The following is a 23,793-nucleotide window of genomic DNA, read 5'->3' as shown; positions in this document are numbered from 1 at the left end:
AAATTTTGGTATAGTTTTTACCTTCATTGATTTTTTTTCAAATTTTTAATTTTATAGTTTCACTGGAAATATCAAAGAGTACAGAGAGGCTTTGTGTACTTTCACCCAGATTTGTAACCTGGTGAAAATTTACATAATTATAGTATACATAACATTATAGTATACATAATCAACAATAATATAGTATTATATAGTATACATATAGTATACCATACACATGCATATACAGTATATATATTATATAGTATTTATAATATATAATATTATAGTATATAGTATATAATATATATACTATATAGTATATAGTTATAGCACATAATATATAATATTATATACTATATATGTGTATATAGTTCTATGCCATTTTATCACATGTGCAGATCTGTGAAACTATCACTACAGTTAAGATACAGAGCTATTGTATCACCACAAAGATCTATAGCTATACATATACTCACTCTTCCTAAACTGCTGTTAAACCCTGATAGCCACTAATTTGTTTTCCATCTCTGCAAATTTGTCATTTTGAGAAAGTCATACACATGGAATCCTACAGCAGGTGACCTTTTGGGGTTGGCTTTTTTCTCTCAGCATAATGACCTTGAGATCCATCCAAACTGCTGTATGTGTCTATAACCCATTCCTTTTTACTGCTAAGTATTTTATGGTATGGATATATCAAGTTTTTTCACCATTAACCCATGGAATTATACTTAGGCAATTGACAGTCTGGGGCTATTACAAACAAAGCTGCTATGAACAATCATGTACAGGTTTTTGCATGAACATAAGATTTCACTGCTCTGGAATAAAGGCCTAGGAAAACAACAGACAGGTAAGTGTACATGCTTAGTTTTTTAAGAAACAGCTGAAAAATTTTCTAAAGTGGCTATGATTTTTTATTTACATTCTCACCAGCAATGTATCAGATCCAGTTTCTCTGCACCTTGTTAGCATTTGGTGTTGTCACTATTTTTAATTTTAGCTGTTCTAATACTTGCTATGAACTGAATGTTTGCAGGCGCCCCCCCCCCCCAAATTTATACCTTGAAACCTAATCCCCAGTGTGATGGTATTTGAAAGTGGGGCTTTGGGGGAGGAAATTAGGTCATGAAGGTGGAGCCTTCATCAATGAGATTAGTGCCTTCATAAAAGAGGCTCCAAGAGCTCCCAGTCCCTTCCACCATGTGAGAACACAGCCAGAAGATGGCCACTTATAAACCAGGAAGAGGGCCCTCACCCAACAACAAATCTGTTGATGCTTTGATCATGGACTTCCCAGGCTTCAAGAACTGTGAGAAATAAGTATGTGTTGTTTATAAGTCATGCAAGCTATGGTAGTTTGTTATAACTACCCAAAAAGACTAATAAATTTGCATAACGATCATGGTCTTAATTTGTATTTATATTTCCTTAGTGACTGGTGATGTTAAACATCTTTTCATGTTTTTATTTTCCATCCATATAAGTGTTTCCTTCATGTCTTTTGCCCATTTTCTAAATAGGCTTTTTTTTTTTTTTAATGTTGAGTTTTAAGAATTCTTTCTTTCTCTTTCTCTTAGCTGCACTATGTGGCTTGTGGGATCTCACTTTCCCAATCAGGGATCAAACCTGGACTTCCTGCAGTGGAAGTGCCATGGAATTTCCACAAGTTCTTTATATATTCTGAAAGTAAGTTGCTCAGTTGTGTCCAGCTCTTTGTGACCCCATGGACTGCAGCCCGCCAAGCTCTTCTGTCCATGAAATTCTCCAGGCAAGAATACTGGAGTGGGTAGCCATTTCCTTCTCCAGGGATCTTCCTGACCCAGGAATGGAGCTGGGGTCTCCTGCACTGCGGGTGGATTTTTTTTATCAGCTGAGCTACCAGTGAAGCCCCTTATATATTCTAGATAAGAGTTAGTGTTAATGGCTTGGTCGTGCCCAACTCTTTGCAACCCCATGGACTGCAGCCCACCAGGCTCCTCTGTCCATGAGATTTTCCAGGGAAGGATACTAGAGTGGGTTGCCATTTCCTTCTCCAGGGGACCTTCCCAACCCAGGGATCGAACCTGTGTCTCCTGCACTGCAGGCAGATTTTTTTACCGACCGAGCTACAAGGGAAGCCCATTCTAGATAAGCATATGTACCAGATATGTGGTTTGCAAATATTTTCTGCAAATCTGTAATTTGTCTGGAAGGATAGCTGGAAAGATGGAATCATAGAGGATGACTTGTCCAGTTAATTATGAGCTAAACTACAGAAACATGGTTCTAGGATGGAGACCTCATAGTAATTAAACAGGTTCTGAAGCAACCTAAACTTGAACTGTTTACTAAATTCTAGAAAAGAGAGCCCAGGATGGGTCACTTAAAAACTATATTTATTTCACTATCTATTTGGACTTAATTTTTTAACACAAAAATAAACATTTTGATCTAAAAAAATAAAAAAAGTCTTTTGCAAAGTAAATGTGAAGTAAACATGATAACCACTACATTACAGAAATGGGATGCAAAGGAAATGTTTTAAATTTTGATAAAGTTCAATTTATGAACTTTATATAGATCATACTTTTAATGCCATGCTAACAACTCTTCACCAAGCCTAAGTTCTAAGGATTTTCTCATATATTCTAAAAGTTATACAGTTAAATCTTGCATTTAAATCTATGATCCATTTTGAGTTAACTTTGTATCAGATGTGATGTTGAGGTAGAAAAATAACAACTGAAAAGTTAAAAATAAGGGTAGAGAAAGTCAGTTTAGTGGAATGGTATTTAAACACTAAAAATAATTAAAACCGCTACTGAGAAAATTTTAAAAATTTTATCACAACATTAAGTGACAAAAATTGAATAGCTACATTTTTGGCATTTTAGAAAATGTGTAGAATGAGAAAGCACAAAAGTAAAGCCAAAATAATTTGAATGCCAAAGTAAGATTTCTTACCTACATGCTGACTCAGTGCCTGAACAACATTGGTGGCAGCAGCATAGATGCCCGGATTCTTGGAATTCAGATTGTTATCTACTATTGCTGGGATTAGCATGTTGATTATAGGAGATAAGTTGTCTCTAAGCAAAGGAATCATTTTGTGCATTGTTTCTAGAGCCACCAGGTTTACTTTACTATTGGAATCATGAAGCCGAGATTTAAAAGCATCAAAGATCTGAAAGTAAATTGGTAAATTAAAGTGAAATAATGTTGATATCTATTATATTTAAATTCCTAATGGCATTTCATAGTATTCATCCTACTAAAGCATAAATGTACTATTTAAAAACACACACACACATCTTATTTAACTTGGACTGAGATAATAGGAACTTCATAAAAATTTGGATGCAAGTGTCCAATCTTCTTACCCCAAAAAGAGAAGGCTTCAAAATCCACCTAAAAAGAAAACCTACTAAATTATGGCTGAGAAATTTGGTTCAATAAAAAATGCTGTTTTCTGAAATGTGTAGGTTAGTTTAGCTAACTTTAAGAACTTAAAGGTTTCTATTCTTATCTCTATTTGTAACAGTAGTAGACATGTAGGTTTTACTACAGAGATTTGACCTAGTTTCAGATTTAAGTTTTTATTATTACCTCTTAACCTGAGTACTTAAACAATACAGCCTTCCTCTTCTAATTCTTAGCTTTTGTAAATTCAACATATAATGAAGTAAATGCTGAGCAATTTAACTATGTCAGGTGAGGAAAGAGCTATTCTGTGAGAATGAGACTATTAACTAATAATCTGTGATATACATCGTATATAAATGTTAGTGTTAGCCACTCAGTCGTGTCTGACTCTTTACAACCCCATGGGCTGTAGTCTGCCAGGCTTCTCAGTCCATGGAACTCTTCAGGCAAAAATAATGGAGTAGGTTACCAGTAAAATTTAATGACTAAATTACTAATGGAATTAACTGAACCAAATTCTGATGAAGCATAAGTAATCTATGCTCCACTATGGTACCACTAAGATTTATTACTGTTTCCCTTTCTATTGCTTCTAGTCTTTCTATATAAGTTATAAAATATACAAATGCCTATTTATAAATACATATTAACATATAAAATTAGCACAAGCAGATTTCTAATTTACATATTAAATTTTCATTATTTATTCCTAAGTAATATCAAGTCAGGCTGGATGAAGCACAAGTTGGAATCAAGATTGCAGGGAGAAATATCAATAACCTCAGATACACAGATGATACCACCCTTATGGCAGAAAGTGAAGAGGAACTAAAGAGACTCTTGATGAAAGTGAAAGAGGAGCATGAAAAAGTTGGCTTAAAACTCAACGTGCAAAAAACAAGATCACGGCATTTGGTCCTATCACTTCATGGCAAATAGATGAGGAAACAATAGAAACAGTGACAGACTTTATTTTTTGGGGTTCCAAAATCACTGCAGATGGTGACTCCAGCCATGAAATTTAAAAGATGCTTGCTCCTTGCAAGAAAAGCTATGACCAACCTAGACAGCTTATTAAAAAGCAGAGACATTACTTTGCTGACAAAGGTCCATCTAGTCAAAGTTATGACTTTTCCAATGGTCATGTATGGATGTGAGAGCTGAACTATAAAGAAAGCTGAGCGCCTAAGAATTGATGCTTTTGAACTGTGGTGTTGGAGAAGACTCTTGAGATCCAACTAGTCAATCTAAAGGAAATCAGTCCTGAATATTCATTGGAAGGACTGATGATGAAGCTGAAACTCCAATACTTTGGCCACCTGATGCAGAGAACTGACTCACTGGAAAAGACCCTGATGCTGGGAAAGATGGAAGGCAGGAGGAGAATGGAATGACAGAGGATGAGATGGTTGGATGGCATCACCAACTCGACGGACATGAGTTTGAGCAAGCTTTGGGAGTTGGTGAGGGACAGGGAAGCCTGGAGTGCTGCAGTCCATGGGGTTGCAGAGGCGGACAGAACTGAGCGACTGAACTGAGCTAAATATCAAGTCTCTTAAATGCCCTGGTTTTTAAAATACTGATTGATTTACTCAACTTTTTTTTTTTTTTTTTTTTTGGCCCCACTGCATGGCTTTTGGGGATCTCAGTTCCCCAACCAGGGACTGAACCTGGGTTATGATCGAGTCTAGAATCCTAACCATTAGGCCACCAAGGGACTCTCTTACTCAACATATATATTTATTGACTGCCAGGTTCTAAGAACACTGAGATTATAAAGCTTTCAAGGAGTCACCATCTAGTGGGAGGAGTCAAAACTTTTCACTAAATTTTAACACTTTACAATAATACACATATGTAATATTAAGAAATAAGGCAATTATTATACTGATGAACTTTATTAACTATTATTGATTGAAGATAAAAATTGATTTTGACGGTCCTTACCTTCACAATGTTTCCAACGACAAGCTCTTGATTGTTTTCAGTATCTGATAAAAGCTGCTTAATCCCATTAATACGATCACGAAAATCTTTTGCATTTAATAAACCTGTTATGACTTTAATGTACTCAGCACTTTCTAAGGAATTTCGGGGAATTGATTTTCTGGTGATTTCACGAATTTCAGTTACCTCTCTAAAGTGAAACAAAGGTAAAAAACAAACATAACAAATAATTATCATGTATTCACTTTTAAAAAATTCACAAAGCAACCCATAGCCACAATACTTGTGTTGGGGGTCCGTAATATCTCTGCTGGGTTTGGTCATGTGCTGGGAGGGCTCATAGATTCAGCATGTAGTTTTACTCACGGTTAAGATTTATTATAGTAGAAGGATATAAAGCAAAATCAGCAAAGGAAAAGGTGCATGGGGTCAAAGTCTGGAAGAAACTAGATGCAAGCCTCCAAGGGTCCCTTTCCAGTGGAGTCACACAGTATAAACTTAATTCCTCCAGCAACAAACTGTGACAATACATGTCAAAGGTTGTCTACCAAAGAAGCTTAGAGGTGCGGTACCCAGGATTTTTAATGGGGAGTTGTTCATGATTGGTCCTCTGCCTGGGACATACCAAAATTTCCGACTTCCAGGAAGAAAGCAGTTCTTCACACTGTTTGCCCAAAACCACACTGTTTGCCCAAATAACAGAGGCACAGTAAACTACTCATCAGTTAGACAACGGTGGGGAATCCTCCTGAAATCCTGGTTAGCCGATGCTAGCTACAGGCTAACCTCTCAAGCTGAACTTTCTATCCCTATTCTGGAAGCAATCTAGTTTCTATAGTATTTTATTTCTCTCTAAAGAACTGTTTTAACATTTCTTGCAAAGAAAATCTAATGACAACAAATTCCCTCATTTTTTGTCTAAGTAAGTCTTTGTTTCTCCTACACTTTTTTTTTTCCTTCCAGTTTTATTGAGATATAACTGAAACATGGTACTGTGCAAGTCTAAGGTGTACAAAGACTTGATTTACATATTTCATGAAGCGATTATCACAATAACTTCAGTGAACATCCATTATCTCATATAGGTGCAAAATTAAAAGAAACAGAAAAAAAGTTTAATAAGTAACTATTATTTGTTTTGAGGACTCAGAACATACTCTCTTAACTTTCATATATAACATACATTCATATATAGCATTACATTCAGGGCGTGTAGTACTCTCCTCTGTGAACTACACTTTGAAGAGCAAAGCTCCAAAACTCCATGGATTTTTATTTTTTATAAAATTTATTATTCAAAGATATACAAACACAGAAAATATGAAAGATACCTACGCATCTACTCATATAATTTTTAAAGTAATGTTTAAAACATATTTTAAAATACACCCAAGAGATCATAATACTTCTGAAAGATTTTTAAAAACTATATAATCAATCTATTAAATACTGCTTAGTAGTTTAAACCTGTTACAAAATTACATATACAATTATATTTAAAAAAATTTTAAGAGTATTTCTTTTTCTGGTTGATGGTTATTACAGGTGATTGGTTATACTCTTTCAATGCTTGTATTTCATACAGGTTTTTTTCTCCCTTAACTGTAACTATGTATTACTTTTATAATCAAGGGGGGAAGTAAAGGCTATAAATTGAAAAAAATTAAGAGTTGTCCAAGACAGGCCTAATATTGACAAGTTCAATAACACTAAAGTTTTACTAAAGTTTAGTTCATGTAAAAGCAAGGTGCTACAAATAAATAATTGCCTTGTTAAATCAAATTATCTCATATTTTCTAAGTCCTTACCAACTTTCAAAACTCCATTAAATTTTGACAAACACCCCTGGAATAGTTCATGAAAATATTCCAATGAGACTACCATGAGACTAAATGAGACTGTCATCAGTAGGGAGTAATGATTCTACCTTTCAGTTGAATTGAAAGCATCCCTAGAAATGGATGATGACCTTGTATTTCCAACACTGCCAGTATGAGATCGTCTTCCTTTTGCTGAAGGAGTATCTAGTGGTATCTCTCCCAAACCCTGTAAATAAAGAGAGGCAGTGCAATAAAAGTCTTAAAACTAGTAAAAGTGAAATTAACTTGGACAATGTAATTTTCATAGTAGTCATTGCTGATCTCTTATAACTGAATGCATTTTAATAATCTGCTATATTTATGCTTTAAAGGGTATCAGATATATAAATTACCTTGCAATTAGTAGCAAATTAACAAAATATGTGCCCAACACTAGCAAGTGATATTGACTTGGTATAACTGTTTAAAATGCAAGCCTTCATATCTATATTTTATAACTACTCTTCTTAAACCTTAAAATCTATATGGAAATCATGAATTTATATAGAAAATATGAATACATCACACGAACAATGAATTCCTATGTAATACCAGTATGTGAATAAACATTTAAGTAAGAACTATTTAAAATTTATTTTTTTCTGATACTTGTACTTGAAATAACTCACAGATATAATCAGCCTCATTTTAGTAAGATAATTTTTTACATGGTTATTTTGATAAATTCTATATGAAAAATGCTGAAATCTCATACCAATAAGAAGAAAAAATACTCTAAAATGTTTATCACCACACATATTTGAAGTAGTATCCCTTCAAAAATGAACCTTTTACCTAAGTTGACGAGAGAGGAACAACATAAATTACCACAGAAAAATTCTACATCATTAAACTAAGCACATTTTTGCAAAAATTAATACATAAATAGACTATATTTTTTCTTTTGCTAAACAAAAATGTATGTTGAGCAGGTAACTATATGAAAGGGGCTTCCTTGGTGGCTCAATGGCAAAGAATCCACCTGCCAATGCAAGAGACACAAGTTTGACCCCTATGACGGGAAGGTACTCCGGAGAAGGAAATAGCAACCCGCTCCAGTATTTCTGCCTGGGAAATCCCATGGACAGAGGAGCCTGGTGGACTACAGTCCATGGGGTCGCAAAAGAGTTGAAAACAACTTAGTGACTAAACGCCAACTATATGAAAAGTAGGTCTATTTGTTTTCCCATCTTATAAGGAAGTCAACTCCATTCATTTCCATTACCTTATAGGTAACAAAATGTGCAGGGAATTGTATTCTCGTTGTGTTCCCAATGCTAAAAAGAACTGATTTTCTTTTTACATATATAATTTTACTTATTTACTTATATTTTGGCTGTGCTGGGTCATGCACACTCCTTGGGCTCTTCTCTAGCTGTGGTGAGTAGGGGGCTACTCTCCAGTTGCAGTGTGCAGGCCTCTCATCGTGGTGGATTCTCTTGCTGTGCAGCACAGGCTCTAGACAAGCGGCCTTCAGCAGTTGCAGCTCCTGGGCTCTAGAGCACGGGCTCAATGGTTGTGACGCTTGGGCTTTTGAGCCTGGGCTGAGTTGCTCTGTGACATGTGGGATCGTCCGGGATTGAATCAGGGATTGAACCATGTCTCCTGCATTGGTAGGTGGATTCTTAACTACTAAGCCACCAGGGAAGCCCAAGAATCGATTTTCTTTTAAAAGGGTTGACTTTACACTTTTGAAAAGGGCTCTGGCCTAGTATTACTATTGATAGATTCCCCCACCCCTGTCTTTTGTCTTTAAGAAAAACAAAAAATAAAAAAATAAACAAACAAAAAAATAAAAGCCCTTGGTTTTGGGGGGAACATGATCAACCCATTCAGAAAGTTTATAATCTTTAGCTATACAGAGTTGATAATTATAAATTGATCACTCTTTTATATTTTATAGTTAAGAAACTCAAAGGTAAGAAAAATAACATTACCAACTTTTGGGTTACTTTACAAAGCACTTTTCACATTTCATTTCACTTGGTAGTCTGTCTCTCAGTTACTCATTTACAGACATTTTTGAACACTCGTTATCTACAAGGATATATAAGACATGGGGCTTCCCCTCAAGGAACTCCTTTATCAACAATGTGGTAGAAGCTCTAACAGTGGAACGTACAAGGTAAATAAAGTACGAACTAAGTGTAATAAACATCCTCATTTTATAAAAATAAAAATTTTGGGTTAAAGAAATGATGTGTGTAAGATTATATAATTGCTACTTCTCAAGCTGTGATTCAAACACAAGTCTTGTAATTCCAATAAGCCACACTACTACATTCTACCAAATATTAACCTTCTATTCAATAAACATTTACTGACACTATGAATGTCTCCTCAGTACTGCAGTTGTTGAAATGCTCCTGTAGATCTATTCTGAATGGTTAACAGAAATAACCAAAGAAGTAATTATTTCTATCCTTTATCTTCCTCAGCAAATGAACATTGCTTTTAAAGTTGTGTTATAAAATAAACTTCTTCTACATACCTTTTGCTGTAAGCTTTTAACAGATTCCTTAATATATGGCAAATCTTTAGATGGGACATACTTTTCAAGCATTTTATCAAAGTTAGGATGATGCATCATGAGGAAAAGCATCTTTCGACCATAATACCTATGGATATTTAAGAAATATGTAAAATAATTCTATAAATCTTAACAAGCTTAAGTTTCTGTCCTTAGATTTAATTTTTTTCCCCCAGTAGAAAAAAAAACTATCAACATCAAGATTATCATCCCTATATTAAATAAGCCACTGAAATGTAGTTGTACTAACTGGATTAGAGAATATGGCATTCTCCTGCCACCCACCTTTAAAAAAACATAGCTTCAAATCTTTTAGCTATATGTCATGGAGAGTCAAAAGCTATGACTATTTTTCAGGCACCCAAGAGTCCATATCAAGACTGGCATCTGGCAGAACTGTGAATTAAAATAACTGTTTGTCCTGACTTCCTTGTCTGGTGACCTTTTGTTGCTCACAGGCTGGCCAGATGTCCTGGTCCAAGTCAACCCAAGATTCTGTACTTCTGACTCTCTCTCTTTTCTTCTTCTTCCCAAAACTTACCTGGGCTTCAATTCTTCAAAAACCTGTTTGCTAGCTAAAATACATCCAGAGTTAGCTGGTAAATTGTGGCTGATACATTAATGAAATGTCTAATGTTCTCCAAAACTAGGTTTTTTTTTTTAATGCTACATTAGTTTTAACATAATTCTTTTGGGATAATACCCTAAGCCAGGATATTATTATAATGGTAAATGATGTGGCGGAAGTGCATACAGGAGATATTTTTGGACAGGGGGTCTTATATTACCTCATAAAACTGTATTTTTCTTCTTCTTGGAGACTTGACCCTAAAATAATTACAATTATACCTTCCCCTACAGCTTGGAATGTATGACACTAGAAGAACCAGAGAAGGCAAAGCTTTTGTGGGGGAGATGGATTAAGATGATCTCAGAATCATTTATATCAACTAGACTTGTTCAAATGTAATGAAATTACAGAAAGGGAGGTAATATCAGAGAATAAAAATTAGTTTTCTTGCCCTACAACCAGAATAAGGTTAACACCAGATAAGCAGCTCGTACTCAGTAATAGTTTCAAAGCTGACTCTAACTTTTATCCCTGAATGTTAAGGACTGTAGGTCTACCATAGACCTTAATGATGTGCGAATGGCTAAAACAAACAAATGAGCAAGCAAAAGACAAAAAATGTAAGAAATACTATAATTGGAAAGTTGTCATTATTTTGTAATTTTAAAACTTTAAATAAGAATCTAAGAAATGACAAAATGGATTAGAATTACTATGCCATTAAGGAAAAGTCAAAATGTACAAAAAACAACTATTGTAAATTTTATTTTGTTTCTAACTGGTCTATTATGATCCAACCCTCCTAAATTGTTTTGAACTTTACTGTGGTATGCACAACTTCTAAAATGGTTCCCCCAAAGATATCCTGTTCTAATTCCTACAATTTGTGAATATATGATATAACTTCCAGGATTATGTTATATTTAATGGTACAGCTGATTTTAAGATAGGGAGATGATCTGGGGGCACCTAAGTGAATCACACGAGCCCTAAAATGCACAGAGCTTTCTGTAGCTGGTAGAAGAAAAAGAAGTCAAAGAAATTGCAAGCATGAGAGGGATTCGACTTGTTGCTGCTGGCTTGAAGACGGAGGTGGATTGCATGAGAAGGAATTCAGGTGGATGTGAGGGAGCTGAGAAAAGACCCCGGTTGAGAGTCAGCAAGGAAATGGTAACCTCTGCCCAAAAATCACAAGAAACTGAATTCAGTCAACAGGCTGAGTTTGCAAGCAGATTCTTCTATAGTGCAAGAGCCCTGCACTGATACCACCTTGATATCAGCCTTAGGAAACCCTAAGCAGAGAACCCAATTAAGCATGCCAGACTTCTAACCTAAAAATGGTAAGCTAAAAGAGTCTATGTTGCCTAAATCACTATGTTAGTGGTTATTTGTTATGCAGTAATATTAAATGAATATATTTAGTTTCTATAATATTTTTTTGACATAATGACTTCCACAAGATTAACTGTAGATACTTAAAGTAATGAACATCTCTGTCTTAAAATGTTAAAAGTTTGATGTCCTTCTTTACTTTTTAGTCTCCACAAAGTCAAGATCCTACCTTCTCCCTTTAATCTGAGTTCACATATAACTGCCATAATTTTTAGATTCTGTATGGGGCATTATAAACATCTAGTCAAACCTTACTAATTTTATAGATGATAAAACAGAGGCTAACAGAGGTTAAGTAACTTGCTAAGGGCTGACAGTGGCTCAAGCTAGGAATTGAACCTAAGCTTCTGATTATATTGAAACTTCTGTCAGCATTACAGCTATAGTACCATCCATTTCTTAATTACTCTGTCACCCTTCTCTGACCATTCTTAACCTTCATAAAATTGTTCTTTGAGTACAGACAGAAATCAAGAATTCATGGAATTTTCTAAGTGCACATATCTCATGCTATTCAGTTTGCTTCCTATATTCTTCCTTGATTTTACCCGACTGCTTGGAAATACATCATTTTTCCCTAAATGCATTTACCTTATATTTACCCACAATGAATTTCTTCTGCGACTTTTCTGCCTACGCACAGAGTCTTGTACGGTTTTCATGCAGAGCATCCCTGGGACATGGCATCTCACTACCCAGAAGTATGTAGTGTCATCCGTAAATCTGGAGAATTCACTGTGCACTCCCTCAAGATCATTTACAAATCAGTCAAAAAAGATCGCCCCCCGGCACCAATCTGTGGGGGTCCCGCTTCTCCATTTAGAAAAATGTTCGTTCTTCTTTAACCTTTGTTTCCACATTTAAGCCCTTGTAGTAAATAAGAGACTCAACAAATGTTATTGGCATCTACTCACCTGGTTTCCGGTGAGCTGTCCTGAGCAAATTTAGCAGCAGCGGGTAATATACGGTCAGCCATATCCTTTGTTCCAGATAAAGCACGCTCTGGTTCCACAAATTCTACCACTTCTGACAAATGCTGGGCTGCACACCTTCTTACTGCAATGTGCAAGTGGCTAGAGGAAACATGCACAATTACAAGAGAGTTGATGTAGAAACTGTTTTCCAAAGATATACCTTAAAAGTTAAATGATTACTCCTAAGCCTCAGCCATCATCGTTGTAGGCCAAAATGACAAATTATTTACATTAGCTATCCCTTCCACGAAGTTAAAAACAAAAGTTATAATCACTGACATTTATTTAGCTCCAGATCTATGAGGGTAAGTAACCTATTAAGATCACATTATTGTCTTCTGTATGCTTAGTGCCTAATCTGACTTTTATCATAATGAATTATTTAATACATGTTTTCTGACTGAAATAACATTGAAATTTGCTTTTTTCCCCTATATCCCAGATTACAAACAACTGCATTTTTAGTTTAAGGACATGTCCAGGTTATTTTGAACATTACCTTTGTCCTCCATTGATAAGAGAAACAACTGCACGTGCAGGAGTTACATTAGTGATCATAGCTCTTAATGCCTTGTCAACATCTTCTCTTATAAATGTATTTGATTCTCCTGACTTCTGCAACAAAACTTTTACGGTATTATCTAGTTCTTGATCCATGCTCTTTTTCAGGTGAGTGAAAAGATCACTTAAACAGACCACAGCAGCACGAGAAACTCCAGAGCGTAAATTTTTTACCTAAAAAAAATTTCCAAAATGTACATTTTTCTGAAATTTTGAAAGAAAATCAGTAATAATGACCTTAAAGCCAAATTTATTATCAAAGCAACATGCTTTAATATGTATAACACTATGTCTTTAAAAAAAAAATCAACATTTTATAAATTTTTTTAAATGTGGCAAAGTAAGGCATGAGTTACTTTTCATACAAGCCTACTGATTTCACTTAGCACAGCTTTTCTTTTTAAGGTCAAGTAAATATGGCATGTTTATATTTTGTTATCCAAACACTCCTTAACTCAGCTAAAAAATAAGTTTACCTCTTGAACTACTGCAAAATTTGTTTCATGCAACTTTGTGTTCAGTATTTCAGAATGAAAAGCAGCTAAACATCTAATAAAGTTCAGCCCCTCAATTTTCTTCTCCCTGTGAGAAAAAGAAACAAACAACAAAATCATGTATTAAATGCAACTCCACGGGAATGGGATCTCAGATTTCCTCTTTTGTGAGTATGGATTATTGCCAATGACGAGACCCTGTCTATCTTCCCTTATCATGCAGGAAGCTCAAATAAAAGATATGGAAAGTTTTATTTACTCCGATAGTTCTACTCCTGATTCAAAACACCATTTATGAGCCAAAACCACTACCGACAGTCAAAATAAACATATGCTTTGTAAATAAAAAGGAACATTTCTCCACTAATAAGTATGTCATATTCTTTTTAGAGAATAGAAAGGAAAGGAATGGTAAATGTGAGGGAAGCAATAAAACAAAAATGGAAGATTAAATAACTAGCCATAATTTTGTTGGTGATCCAAGAGCAAAAAAACATCAATAAGATGGTCATTTAACTCGTATTTGTTCTTTATCATCTTACCTAATGAGACAGATGAAGGGTAGGTGAATACTAACAAGAGAGTATATTTAAGTGGGATTGAGACATTACATTTCAAACTTGATGGTTTCCATTTTAATCATTTGAAAAATGTAAGCTGAATTTCCTTAGTTGGTACTTTTTTAAGCATTTAAATCCCCTGAATAAGTTATGGGATAACAGGGAGAAAAGACCCAAGATTCCAAGGTGGCAAGAGTAAATCTATTTAGCAGATGTCTGGTTCAAGATTTTCATTTTTCGGATAAGCATAAAACTGTTACAGTTACCATTCAGATGCATAAACAACCAGATTCTAAACATGAATAATAGAAAGTGGAGTCAAGAGAGGAAGGCAGAAAAATTAAGAAAGAGTGGCTGAAATTTTTCCAAATTTGATCAAAGCTCTAAATTCTCAGATCCAAGAACAAATCCTCAATGGGATAACCACAAAAAAAACACAAAATGGAACATCATTGTCAAATTACTAAAAAGGCTGTTAAAGGGAATATTCTTAAAAACAGCCATAGAAAAAAAGGGCAAATTACATGGAGCAGAACAAAGATAACGACGATAAAAGACTTTAGGTCAGAAATATGCAAGCCAGAAAACACTGAACAAAATTTAAGTGCTAAAGAGAAACCAACAACAACCAAAAAAATCAACTTAATTTAAGAAGGAATATACAAAGCTTAAACTAAGAGATTTTAAAAGCCCAGTAACTGATAGAAAAAATAAACAAGAATTCAGTGAGTACACAAAAAATTTAACACTTTCAACCACCACCAACCAACTTGATCTTCTTAACATTGACAGAACGCTACAACCAACACCAGAATGCAGACTGTTTTTTCAAGTTCATGTGAAACATTTATCTGCATAGTTCTGGTATCACGGTAATGCTGACGGTAAAGAATGAGACAGGAAGAACACCAGCTTCTTCGATGTTCTAGAAGTTTGTGTAAAATTGATTTTTTCCTTAAATGTTTGATATAATTCATTAGTGAAACTATCCAAGCATGATGTTTTCTTTGTGGGAAAGAAATTCAAATATAATTTCCTCAGGAGATATTCAGTAATACAGATTATCTGTATCTTTTTGAGTGAGTTTTGGTAGATTGTGTCTTTCCAAGAATCTGTTCATTTCGCTAAGCTGTCAAATTTATGGGCCTAAAGCTGTCTATAATATTCCTTTACTATTTCTTTTTCCCTTCATTATTTATTTAATAGCTGTATGATCCACAGTGATGATATTCCTTCTCCCATTCCTGATGTAGTAATTTGTTTCTTCTCTTTTTCTTCATCAGTCTGACTAAAGGTTTATCAATTATATTTTATCTTCTCCAAGAGACTGCTTTTATTTTCATTTGTATTTCCAATTGTTTGTTTTCTATTTCATTTATTTCCATTACATTCTTTATTATTTTCTTTCTTTGCTTATTTTGGGCTTCATCTGCATTTCAGTTTTAGGTGAAACCTGAGGTCACTGATATAAAACTTTTCATCTTTTATAATACAGGTATTACAGGGCTATAAACTCTCCTCTAATTTAGCTGTATTCCACGAATTTTGTTTAATTTTTAATTTCATTAAATGCTTTCTAATTTTTCAAAATGCTTTCTAATTTTCCATTCTTAGAGCCATGGGTGATTTGTAAGTATGATACTTAGTTTACAAATATTTAGAGATTTTCCAGGTCTGTGTTATTAACTTCTAATTTAATTCCACTGTGGTCAGAGAACAAACCTTGCATAATCTGAAACGTTTTAAATTACTTGTTTTATGTTTCAGAACACAGTCTTTCTCAGTAAAGACCCGCCTGGACTTGAAAAGAATGAATTCTGTTGTTTTAGCTGAAATGTTCTATAAATGTCAATCAGGTCAAGTTGCAAGTCTTCTATATCCTTATTGATTTTCTTTCTTCTAGTTCTATCAATTAATGAGTGGACTGTTTGAGTTCCAACTATAATTGTGGATTTGTTTATTTCTCTGCAGTTCTACCAGTAGTTGCTTAATATATTCTGAAGCTCCAGTATATGATAAATAAATGTTCAGGACTGCCATGTCTTTTTGCTGAATTAACTCCCTTATCAATATTAAATGGCCCTCTTTATTCGTGATTTGATAGACAGAAGTCTAAATGATTCTAATGATAAATGTCTAATGATAGTCTAAATGATAAGACAGAAGTCTAAACCTTGATTCCTGCCCCCAGTATACATGACCTGAATAATACTCTCCCCTTAAGGGTGAATATGATGGGCTATTACTTCCCTCGATCATGTTCCATTATACGGTAAAAGGGATTTTGCAAGTCACTCTACAGGTCACCAATCCTCTGTTCATGTCTTTCCTCTAGCTTCTCTAACAAATGGATTCGAATTATAACTATAGTTAAAATAATGTCTTTGTCTAGTAATTCTATAATCTATAGCAACAGTTGGAACTGGACATGGAACAACAGACTGGTTCCAAATTGTGTAAGGAGTACATCAAGGCTGTTTGTTGTCACCCTACTCATTTAACTTATATGCAGAATACATCATGTGAAATGCCAGGCTGAATGAAGCACAAGCTGGAAGAAGCACAAGCTGGAATCAAGATTGCTGGGAGACATACCAATAACCTCAGATATGCAGATGACACCACACTTATGGCAGAAAGCGAAGAATTAAAAAGCCTCTTGATGAAACTCAAAGAGAAGAGTAAAAAAGTTGGCTTAAAACTCAACATTCAGGAAACTAAGATCATGACATTCAGTTCCATCACTTCATAGCAAATAGACGGGGAAACAATGGAATCAGTGAGAGACTATTTTGGGGGGCTTCAAAATCACTGCAGATGGTGACTGCAGTCATGAAATTCAAAGACGCTTGCTCCTTGGAAGAAAAGCTATGGCCAACCTAGACAGCTTATTAAAAAGCAGAGACGTTACTTTACCAACAAAGGTCCATCTAGTCAAAGCTATGGTTTTTCCAGTAGTCTTGTATGGATGTGAGAGTTCAACTATAAAGAAAACTGAGTGTCAAAGATTGATGCATTTGAACTGTGGTGTTGGAGAAGACTCTTGAGAGTCCCTTGGACAGCAAGGAGATCCAACCAGTCCATCCTAAAGGAAATCAGTCCTGAATATTCATTGGAAGGACTGATGCTGAAACTCCAATACTCTGGCCACCAGAGAACCGACTCATTGGAAAAGATCCTGGTGCTGGGAAAGATTGAAGGCGGGAGAAGGGGACGACAGAGGATGAGATGGGTGGATGCCTTCACTGACATGATGGACATGAGTCTGAGTAAGCTGTGAGCTGGTGATGGACAGGGAAGCCTGGTGTGCTGCAGTCCATGGGGTCGCACAGAGTCAGACACGACTGAGCAAATGAGCTGACATACCGTGTCTGGATTAGTTTTCACTGTTTCCTTTGCCCCCGCTCTCATTATGGGTGTGTTTTCCTACCTCTCTGTATGCCTGGTAATTTGTTACCAGATGCCAGGCACTGTGAATTTTTATCTTAGATATTTTTATATTCCTATATATACTCTTAGCTTTGTTATGAGATATAGTTATTTGGAAAGTCTGATCCTCTCAGGTCTTGCTTTTATGTTCTGCTTGGTGGAACAAAAGCAGTCTTTAGCCAAGGGTTTATTCATTACACATAGATGAAGCAAAACTCTTTGGACTATTGTACCCATGTGCCATGTGACTTGTAAGGTTTTCCACTCTGCTGGTGGGGAGAGAAAAGTATTCTTGGCCTTGTATATGCTCCAGGGATTGTTCTTTGTAACTTCTATGAGTGTTTCTATTCTGGCTTCACACGCATGCCTTGACCAAAACTCAGCTAAACATTTGACAGTAATTCTCTGAAGGATCTTAGAGTTCTTTAGGAAGCTATATCCTCCTCTGGCATTCTCCCTGTAAGCTCTAGCTATCTTGACCTCCCCAAACTCCCAATTTCATCTCCATACATATTCTGTTGATATGTACATGGTTTTCCCCCTAAGCTGTGATATGAAAACTCTGCAGGAAGTTACCAAGGGCGGTTGGAGGGCTCACCTTGTTTGTTTCTCAGGGACCACTGTCTTTCACTGCTTGGTGAACAATATTCTCAAAACCACTGCTTCACGTATTGTGTATGATTTCTTTAGTTCTTTCTAATACGAAGGCAAATCTAATACCTGTTAATCCATCTTGGCAAGAAGTGGAAGTTCAATAGTTCTTCTTCAGACATATTAAATTTAAAATGTCTACTGTAATCCAAGTGGAAGTGTCAAGTAGAAGCTTAGAGCTTACAAGCTTAGAGCTCAAGAAGATACCAGGAATTCAGATATGCACTTATGAGAAATCAGAGTATGGATGGAATTTAAAGCTATGAAACTGAATGAGATCATTCAAGAAAGGGATTGGCAAACTATGACTCACTGACCAAATCTGGCCCCATCAGAGTTTTCTTCTGTAAGGCAAATTTTTATAAGTAAAGTTCATTTAAGCACAGCCATCCCCATTGGTTTTCACAGTGTCCAAGGCTGATTTTTCATTATGACAGCAAAGTTAAGTAGCTGCAATGGAGACATGTGGCCTGCAAAGTCTAAAATATTTTACTGTCTGGCTCTTTATAGGAAAAGATTGCCAGCCTGGATCTTGGAAATGAATGTAAATAGAGAATGTCAGTGGATTAAATTCTGGAGCACTCCTCAATACTGAAGTCAAACAGAACACCAGGAAGCACTAAGTACTGAAGCAGGAAAAGAATGAAGACAGTCTCTAATTTTTCCAAGGTGAAATGAAAAAGAAGCATATCAAGAAGGTAGTGTTGGAACTTCCTTGGTGGTCCAGTGGTTAAGAAACTGCCTGCCAATACCGGGATACATTGGCTCTCTGATCTGGGGCGACTCCACATGCAGCAGAGCAACTAGGCCGTGTGTCACCACTACTGAGACTGCCCTAGAGCCCGAGAGCTGCAACTACGAAGCCCACATGCCGAGAGCTCGCGCTCTGCAGCAAGAGAAGCAACTCCTGTGAGGACTCTGCACTGCAACCAAGAGTAGCCCCAGCTTGCTGCAACTGGAGAAAGCTCGCACATAGCAAGAAAGACCCAATGCAGTCAAAAGAAAAATTAATAAAAAATAAGGGGGGGGAGTGTCAACTGCATTACAAATGATGCTGAGAGGCTAAGTACGATGACAATACGTGACCAGTGTAGAGTGAGCAAATGGTTACCGTTGCAATTTTAGTGAAGTAAAGTGACGGTCGTGGAGGGAGGGTTGAAAGTCAATTAAAGAAGGCTGAGAAGAGAACAGGAGGTGAAAAAGTAAACAAGTGAATTGGCATTTTTAAGGTCTTTTGCTAACAAGTGAGGAGAAAAGAAACGTGAAAATGTGAAGAAAGTGTGCAGTTTAGGAAGGATTTTTAAAAAGAAGAAATATCATGGCACATTTTTATGCTGATGAATATGATTGAGGACAAAAAGCAAAACTGATGATGAGGTACACCCTAAGGATGAAGATAGACTGAAGGAATAGGGGAGGAAATGGGACAGAGCAGTCAATACATGCTCCAGCTGAAGCAAGTAGAAGGCCACTGTCTTTCTGTTTGCCTTGATTTACTGGCTTGGCAGCTATACAGCCGTGGTAGAAACAGAGTAAGTATTTTCAAGACTTTTGTAGAATATATTTCACAGAGAAACACTTGGAGAAATGATGAAATTTGTACTTAATACTGAAAGGTTAATAAAGCTAAACTATATCCTTATAATACATGTTATAAACTGGTAATATAGTACTCTATGAGGCCCAGAGTTCAGCTATTAATTGTAAGTTGGGAAAAACCCAGACTGCCTAAGAACTTAAATAATCATTTCTAAGACTATTATAAGAGGAAATGTTTTAATTTATAAAAAATAATTTCAGAAAACTTTTCAAACAGGCATGGTTAACTCACCAATCCTCATCAGCTAAAAGCCTCAGAGCTTCTGTCAATGCTACTTCGGGTTTGGAAAATGGCCGTAGTTCTGATGAATCCATTATTTCTGGACTATGAGTGACAGAAGGCATCCTTTCTTTATACTGTGGAATGGATCCAGGAGATGCTTCATCTAAAACAAAGAAACATACTAAATAAAGCATAAACTAACTCTGATACCAGAGAAGGCAATGGCAACCCACTCCAGTACTCTTGCTTGGAAAATCCCATGGACGGAGGGGCCTGGTGGGTTGCAGTCCATGGGGTCGCACAGAGTCGGACACAACTGAAGCGACTTAGCAGCAGCAGCAACTCTGATACAAAGGGGTACAAATAATATTCTGACCATGGAGTCTATAAATATTTCTTATAGAAACTTAGTTTGTTGTTATTGTTATTTAGTCACTAAGTTGTGTCTGACTCTTTTGAGATCTCATGGACTATAACCCGCCAGGCTCCTCTGTTCCATGGGGTTTTCCAGGCAAGAACACTGGAGTGGGTTGACATTTCCTTCTCCAGGGAATCTTCCTGACCCAGGGATCGAACCCTGCATTGCAGGTGGATTCTTTACTGCTGAGCCAGTGGGGAAGTTCCAACTATTAGTTCATTCTCCAACAAAAGTGTAATACCTGATATCAAAGTTATTTTAAAACTTATTTTTTATATATAAAACTATTAAATTACATTACTATAAATGTTTAAGTGGTTTTGCAGTCATGAGTCATACAACAAAGTGTAGCTTTAAGAGCTATCAATAAAAGTTGGTAAGAAGAATATGATTCCATTTTGTAAAAAAAAAGTGGATGCATACCTAATTTACCATAAAGTTGATAACAGAAATAAAGCTTCGTAACAACTGTATATAAATTATCACTTTTGCTATTGGTATAACATTAATGGTATACTAAAAATCCTAAGATCATATGTAGTAGCATGATCAATGTTTCTTCCACAATCAAACATTTACTATCCACTTCCCAGATATAAGGAAGGCATTGTGCTAGATATTGGGGAAATAAGTGCCCAGGGTAATACCTACCACAAAGGCACTGTACACTGTAAGACACATGTAGTAAAGATGTCAGAAAGAAAAAAAAAATCAAAAAGATAGAATAGAATGTGTAATGGCTTCTGTAAATGGGTAAAGATTAGTTATTTTTTCATGTTAAGAGTTTTTTTTTTTGGCTACCCTACATGGCATATGGGATCTTAGTTCTCCGACCAGGGATTGAACCTGCATACCCAGCATTGGAAGTACTGATTCTTAACTACTGGACTACCAGGGAAGTCCCTAAAGAGATATTTAAACACTTCATATTAGATGTTGTGACAAATGCTTTACAAACTTTACATTTAATTCTCTCAACAAAGGTGCGATATATATTCTCATTATACATCCAATTATATATCCATTATATATATTGGATATATATATCCAATTATATATTCCATTATATATCCAATTTGCAGCTGAAAATATAGCTGAGTTTTACAAAGGCTAAGAAATATATTCAATGTCTCAATGCTAATGACTGGCAAAGGCAGGATTTTCATCTAGGCCTACTATCACTCTTGGTTTTATATAAAGAGGTCTAAGAAAGAATTTGTGCTTTCCAAACTTTATCACATACCATATAAGAAGATGCATGCAAAAAGATGAATATATTATTTGGGATTATTGTTGTGATAAATTAGTACCAATTTTTGTTTGGGTAAACCATATCTGAAGAAAATTACATGACAATTAATGAATATAATAAATAGACCTCAATCATTTTTTTGATGGTTCAGATGCACCTTCATTAGATTTCATAAATAAGATTGATATGTATTTAAAAAAAAACCCTTTGGAATTTTACAACCCAGAAAGAACAGCAAATTCAAAACAGCACCACTATCATTTATTGAACTCCTGCCTGCACTGTGCTAAATACTTCACTTACATCATCTCATTTGATTCATTCGACAACCCTATATTATTACTATTATTACTATGTTACTATTATTCCTGTATTACAGGTGAAGAAACTGTTGCTAAAGTTTTAAGGACTCCCTCTCTATATCTATTTTACTTTCATTCTCAAGAGAGAATAATTCATTAGGAAGGGATGCATATATAACACCAAATTATCAACCTTGGCATTATATGACAGTTTCTCCTGTTTTTACCTGGAAAAAAAGAGAAACAAAACAAAACAAATATTACTCTGGAAAAGGAGGTGTATAGAACATCAATCTAAAGCAGTGATGCCCAGGCTAGGGGCTTTGTTTTGTTTCTTAAACTTCCATTCTTTCAGACTGATACTTTTATAAAATACAATAAAAGTGTTATGACAACAGTCTCTAAAAGTTTATTCTCATTTTCTGTGTTTATCTTGTAAGTATACTCTTCTGTTCAAATAATATAAGGGTAACTTCAGGGAAGCACTCTCCTTATACTTCTTAAAAATAAAACCTGTAAAGCCTACGTTATAGGTGAAAAATCACAAAATTAGTTGATGTTTCTAGAATGAATATACAACAAATTTGTGATTTGTTACTATATATATTATCTGCTATATTTGTACTTCCATTCCTACTTTGAACTACTGGCTTAGGTAAGAAGTTTTGTGGGTTTTTCTCCCCCTAGATTTTATGACAGTAATAGTGAAACTATTTGAGAATGCTGAAAATTCAAGTTTCAAATAGTTATAAATTCAAATTTCAAATAGAGTCATTCAAATTTCAAATAGTTATATAGTTATATATATAGTTATATAGTTACTTATATATAAATATATATAAACCAGGGGTTTCCCTGGTGGCTTAGACGGTAAAGCGTCTGCATGCAATGAGGAAGACCCAGGTTTAATCCCTGGGTTGGGAAGATCCCCTGGAGAAGGAAATGGCAACCCACTCCAGTACTCTTGCCTGGAAAATTCCATGAACTGAGGAGCCTGGTAGGCTACAGTCCATGGGCTCATGAAGAGTCAGACACGACTGAGCGACTTCACTTTCACTTTACTTATATGTAATTAACTATATATATATATATATATATATATATATATATATATATATAATATATTCTATAGTATATACAATATTAATATATTATATATAATATTGTGTTTATATATATATATATATATGTATATATATATACACACACTAGTTAATTATATATGTTACTGAGTCATTCAAATTTCAGTATGATAGTTCAACATATTCCACTATTAGTCATATATCACCCTCAGTTAAACCTCAGTACAGTAGTTTTAGAGTATTATGAGTTAAATAAAATCATACCAAATGTTAAATCCCACTTACTTTGAGATGCCATTTTTTCATTTCCTGTATGTTTCATTCGTTCCCAGGGACTCTGTTCCTTCTTTTCAGAATCTTTAATGTCAAAAAGTTCTTTTTCCTCTTTTCTCTTTTGTCTCATCTTGTCATAAGTAGATTTTGAAATAGAAACTTTAATCTGCATGAAAAAGTTGAAATATCTCTAACCATTTAGAAAGTCTGACACTTAAAATAACTATCTTCATCTTAGGCAACTGTAAGCTATACAAAATAAATTATACATTTCTCAGTCCTTATTTCA

The 23,793-nt window shown here is 35.2% G+C and overlaps 1 protein-coding gene across 5 annotated transcripts in view; it reads right to left on the bottom strand.

Moving 5' to 3' along the window:
• Positions 1 to 23,793, bottom strand: part of TOGARAM1 (TOG array regulator of axonemal microtubules 1) — a 76,170-nt gene that overhangs the window by 2,156 nt on the left and 50,221 nt on the right. For 4 of the 5 annotated variants that reach the window (XM_065906272.1, XM_065906274.1, XM_065906275.1 and 1 more), the window contains 9 exons: positions 23,517 to 23,670; positions 20,187 to 20,340; positions 13,698 to 13,803; positions 13,160 to 13,395; positions 12,601 to 12,759; positions 9,685 to 9,811; positions 7,262 to 7,380; positions 5,335 to 5,524; positions 2,929 to 3,148 (listed from right to left, as the gene is read on the bottom strand). In XM_065906272.1, the coding sequence (XP_065762344.1) occupies positions 2,929 to 3,148; positions 5,335 to 5,524; positions 7,262 to 7,380; positions 9,685 to 9,811; positions 12,601 to 12,759; positions 13,160 to 13,395; positions 13,698 to 13,803; positions 20,187 to 20,340; positions 23,517 to 23,670 (1,465 nt within the window). The remainder of the gene's footprint in view (positions 1 to 2,928; positions 3,149 to 5,334; positions 5,525 to 7,261; positions 7,381 to 9,684; positions 9,812 to 12,600; positions 12,760 to 13,159; positions 13,396 to 13,697; positions 13,804 to 20,186; positions 20,341 to 23,516; positions 23,671 to 23,793) is intronic. The other variant, XM_065906277.1, reaches the window with a different exon arrangement.

Source organism: Muntiacus reevesi, chromosome 15 (assembly GCF_963930625.1).
Source record: "Muntiacus reevesi chromosome 15, mMunRee1.1, whole genome shotgun sequence".
Lineage (NCBI taxonomy): Eukaryota > Metazoa > Chordata > Mammalia > Artiodactyla > Cervidae > Muntiacus > Muntiacus reevesi.
This window is presented reverse-complemented; position numbering and strand designations above follow the sequence as displayed.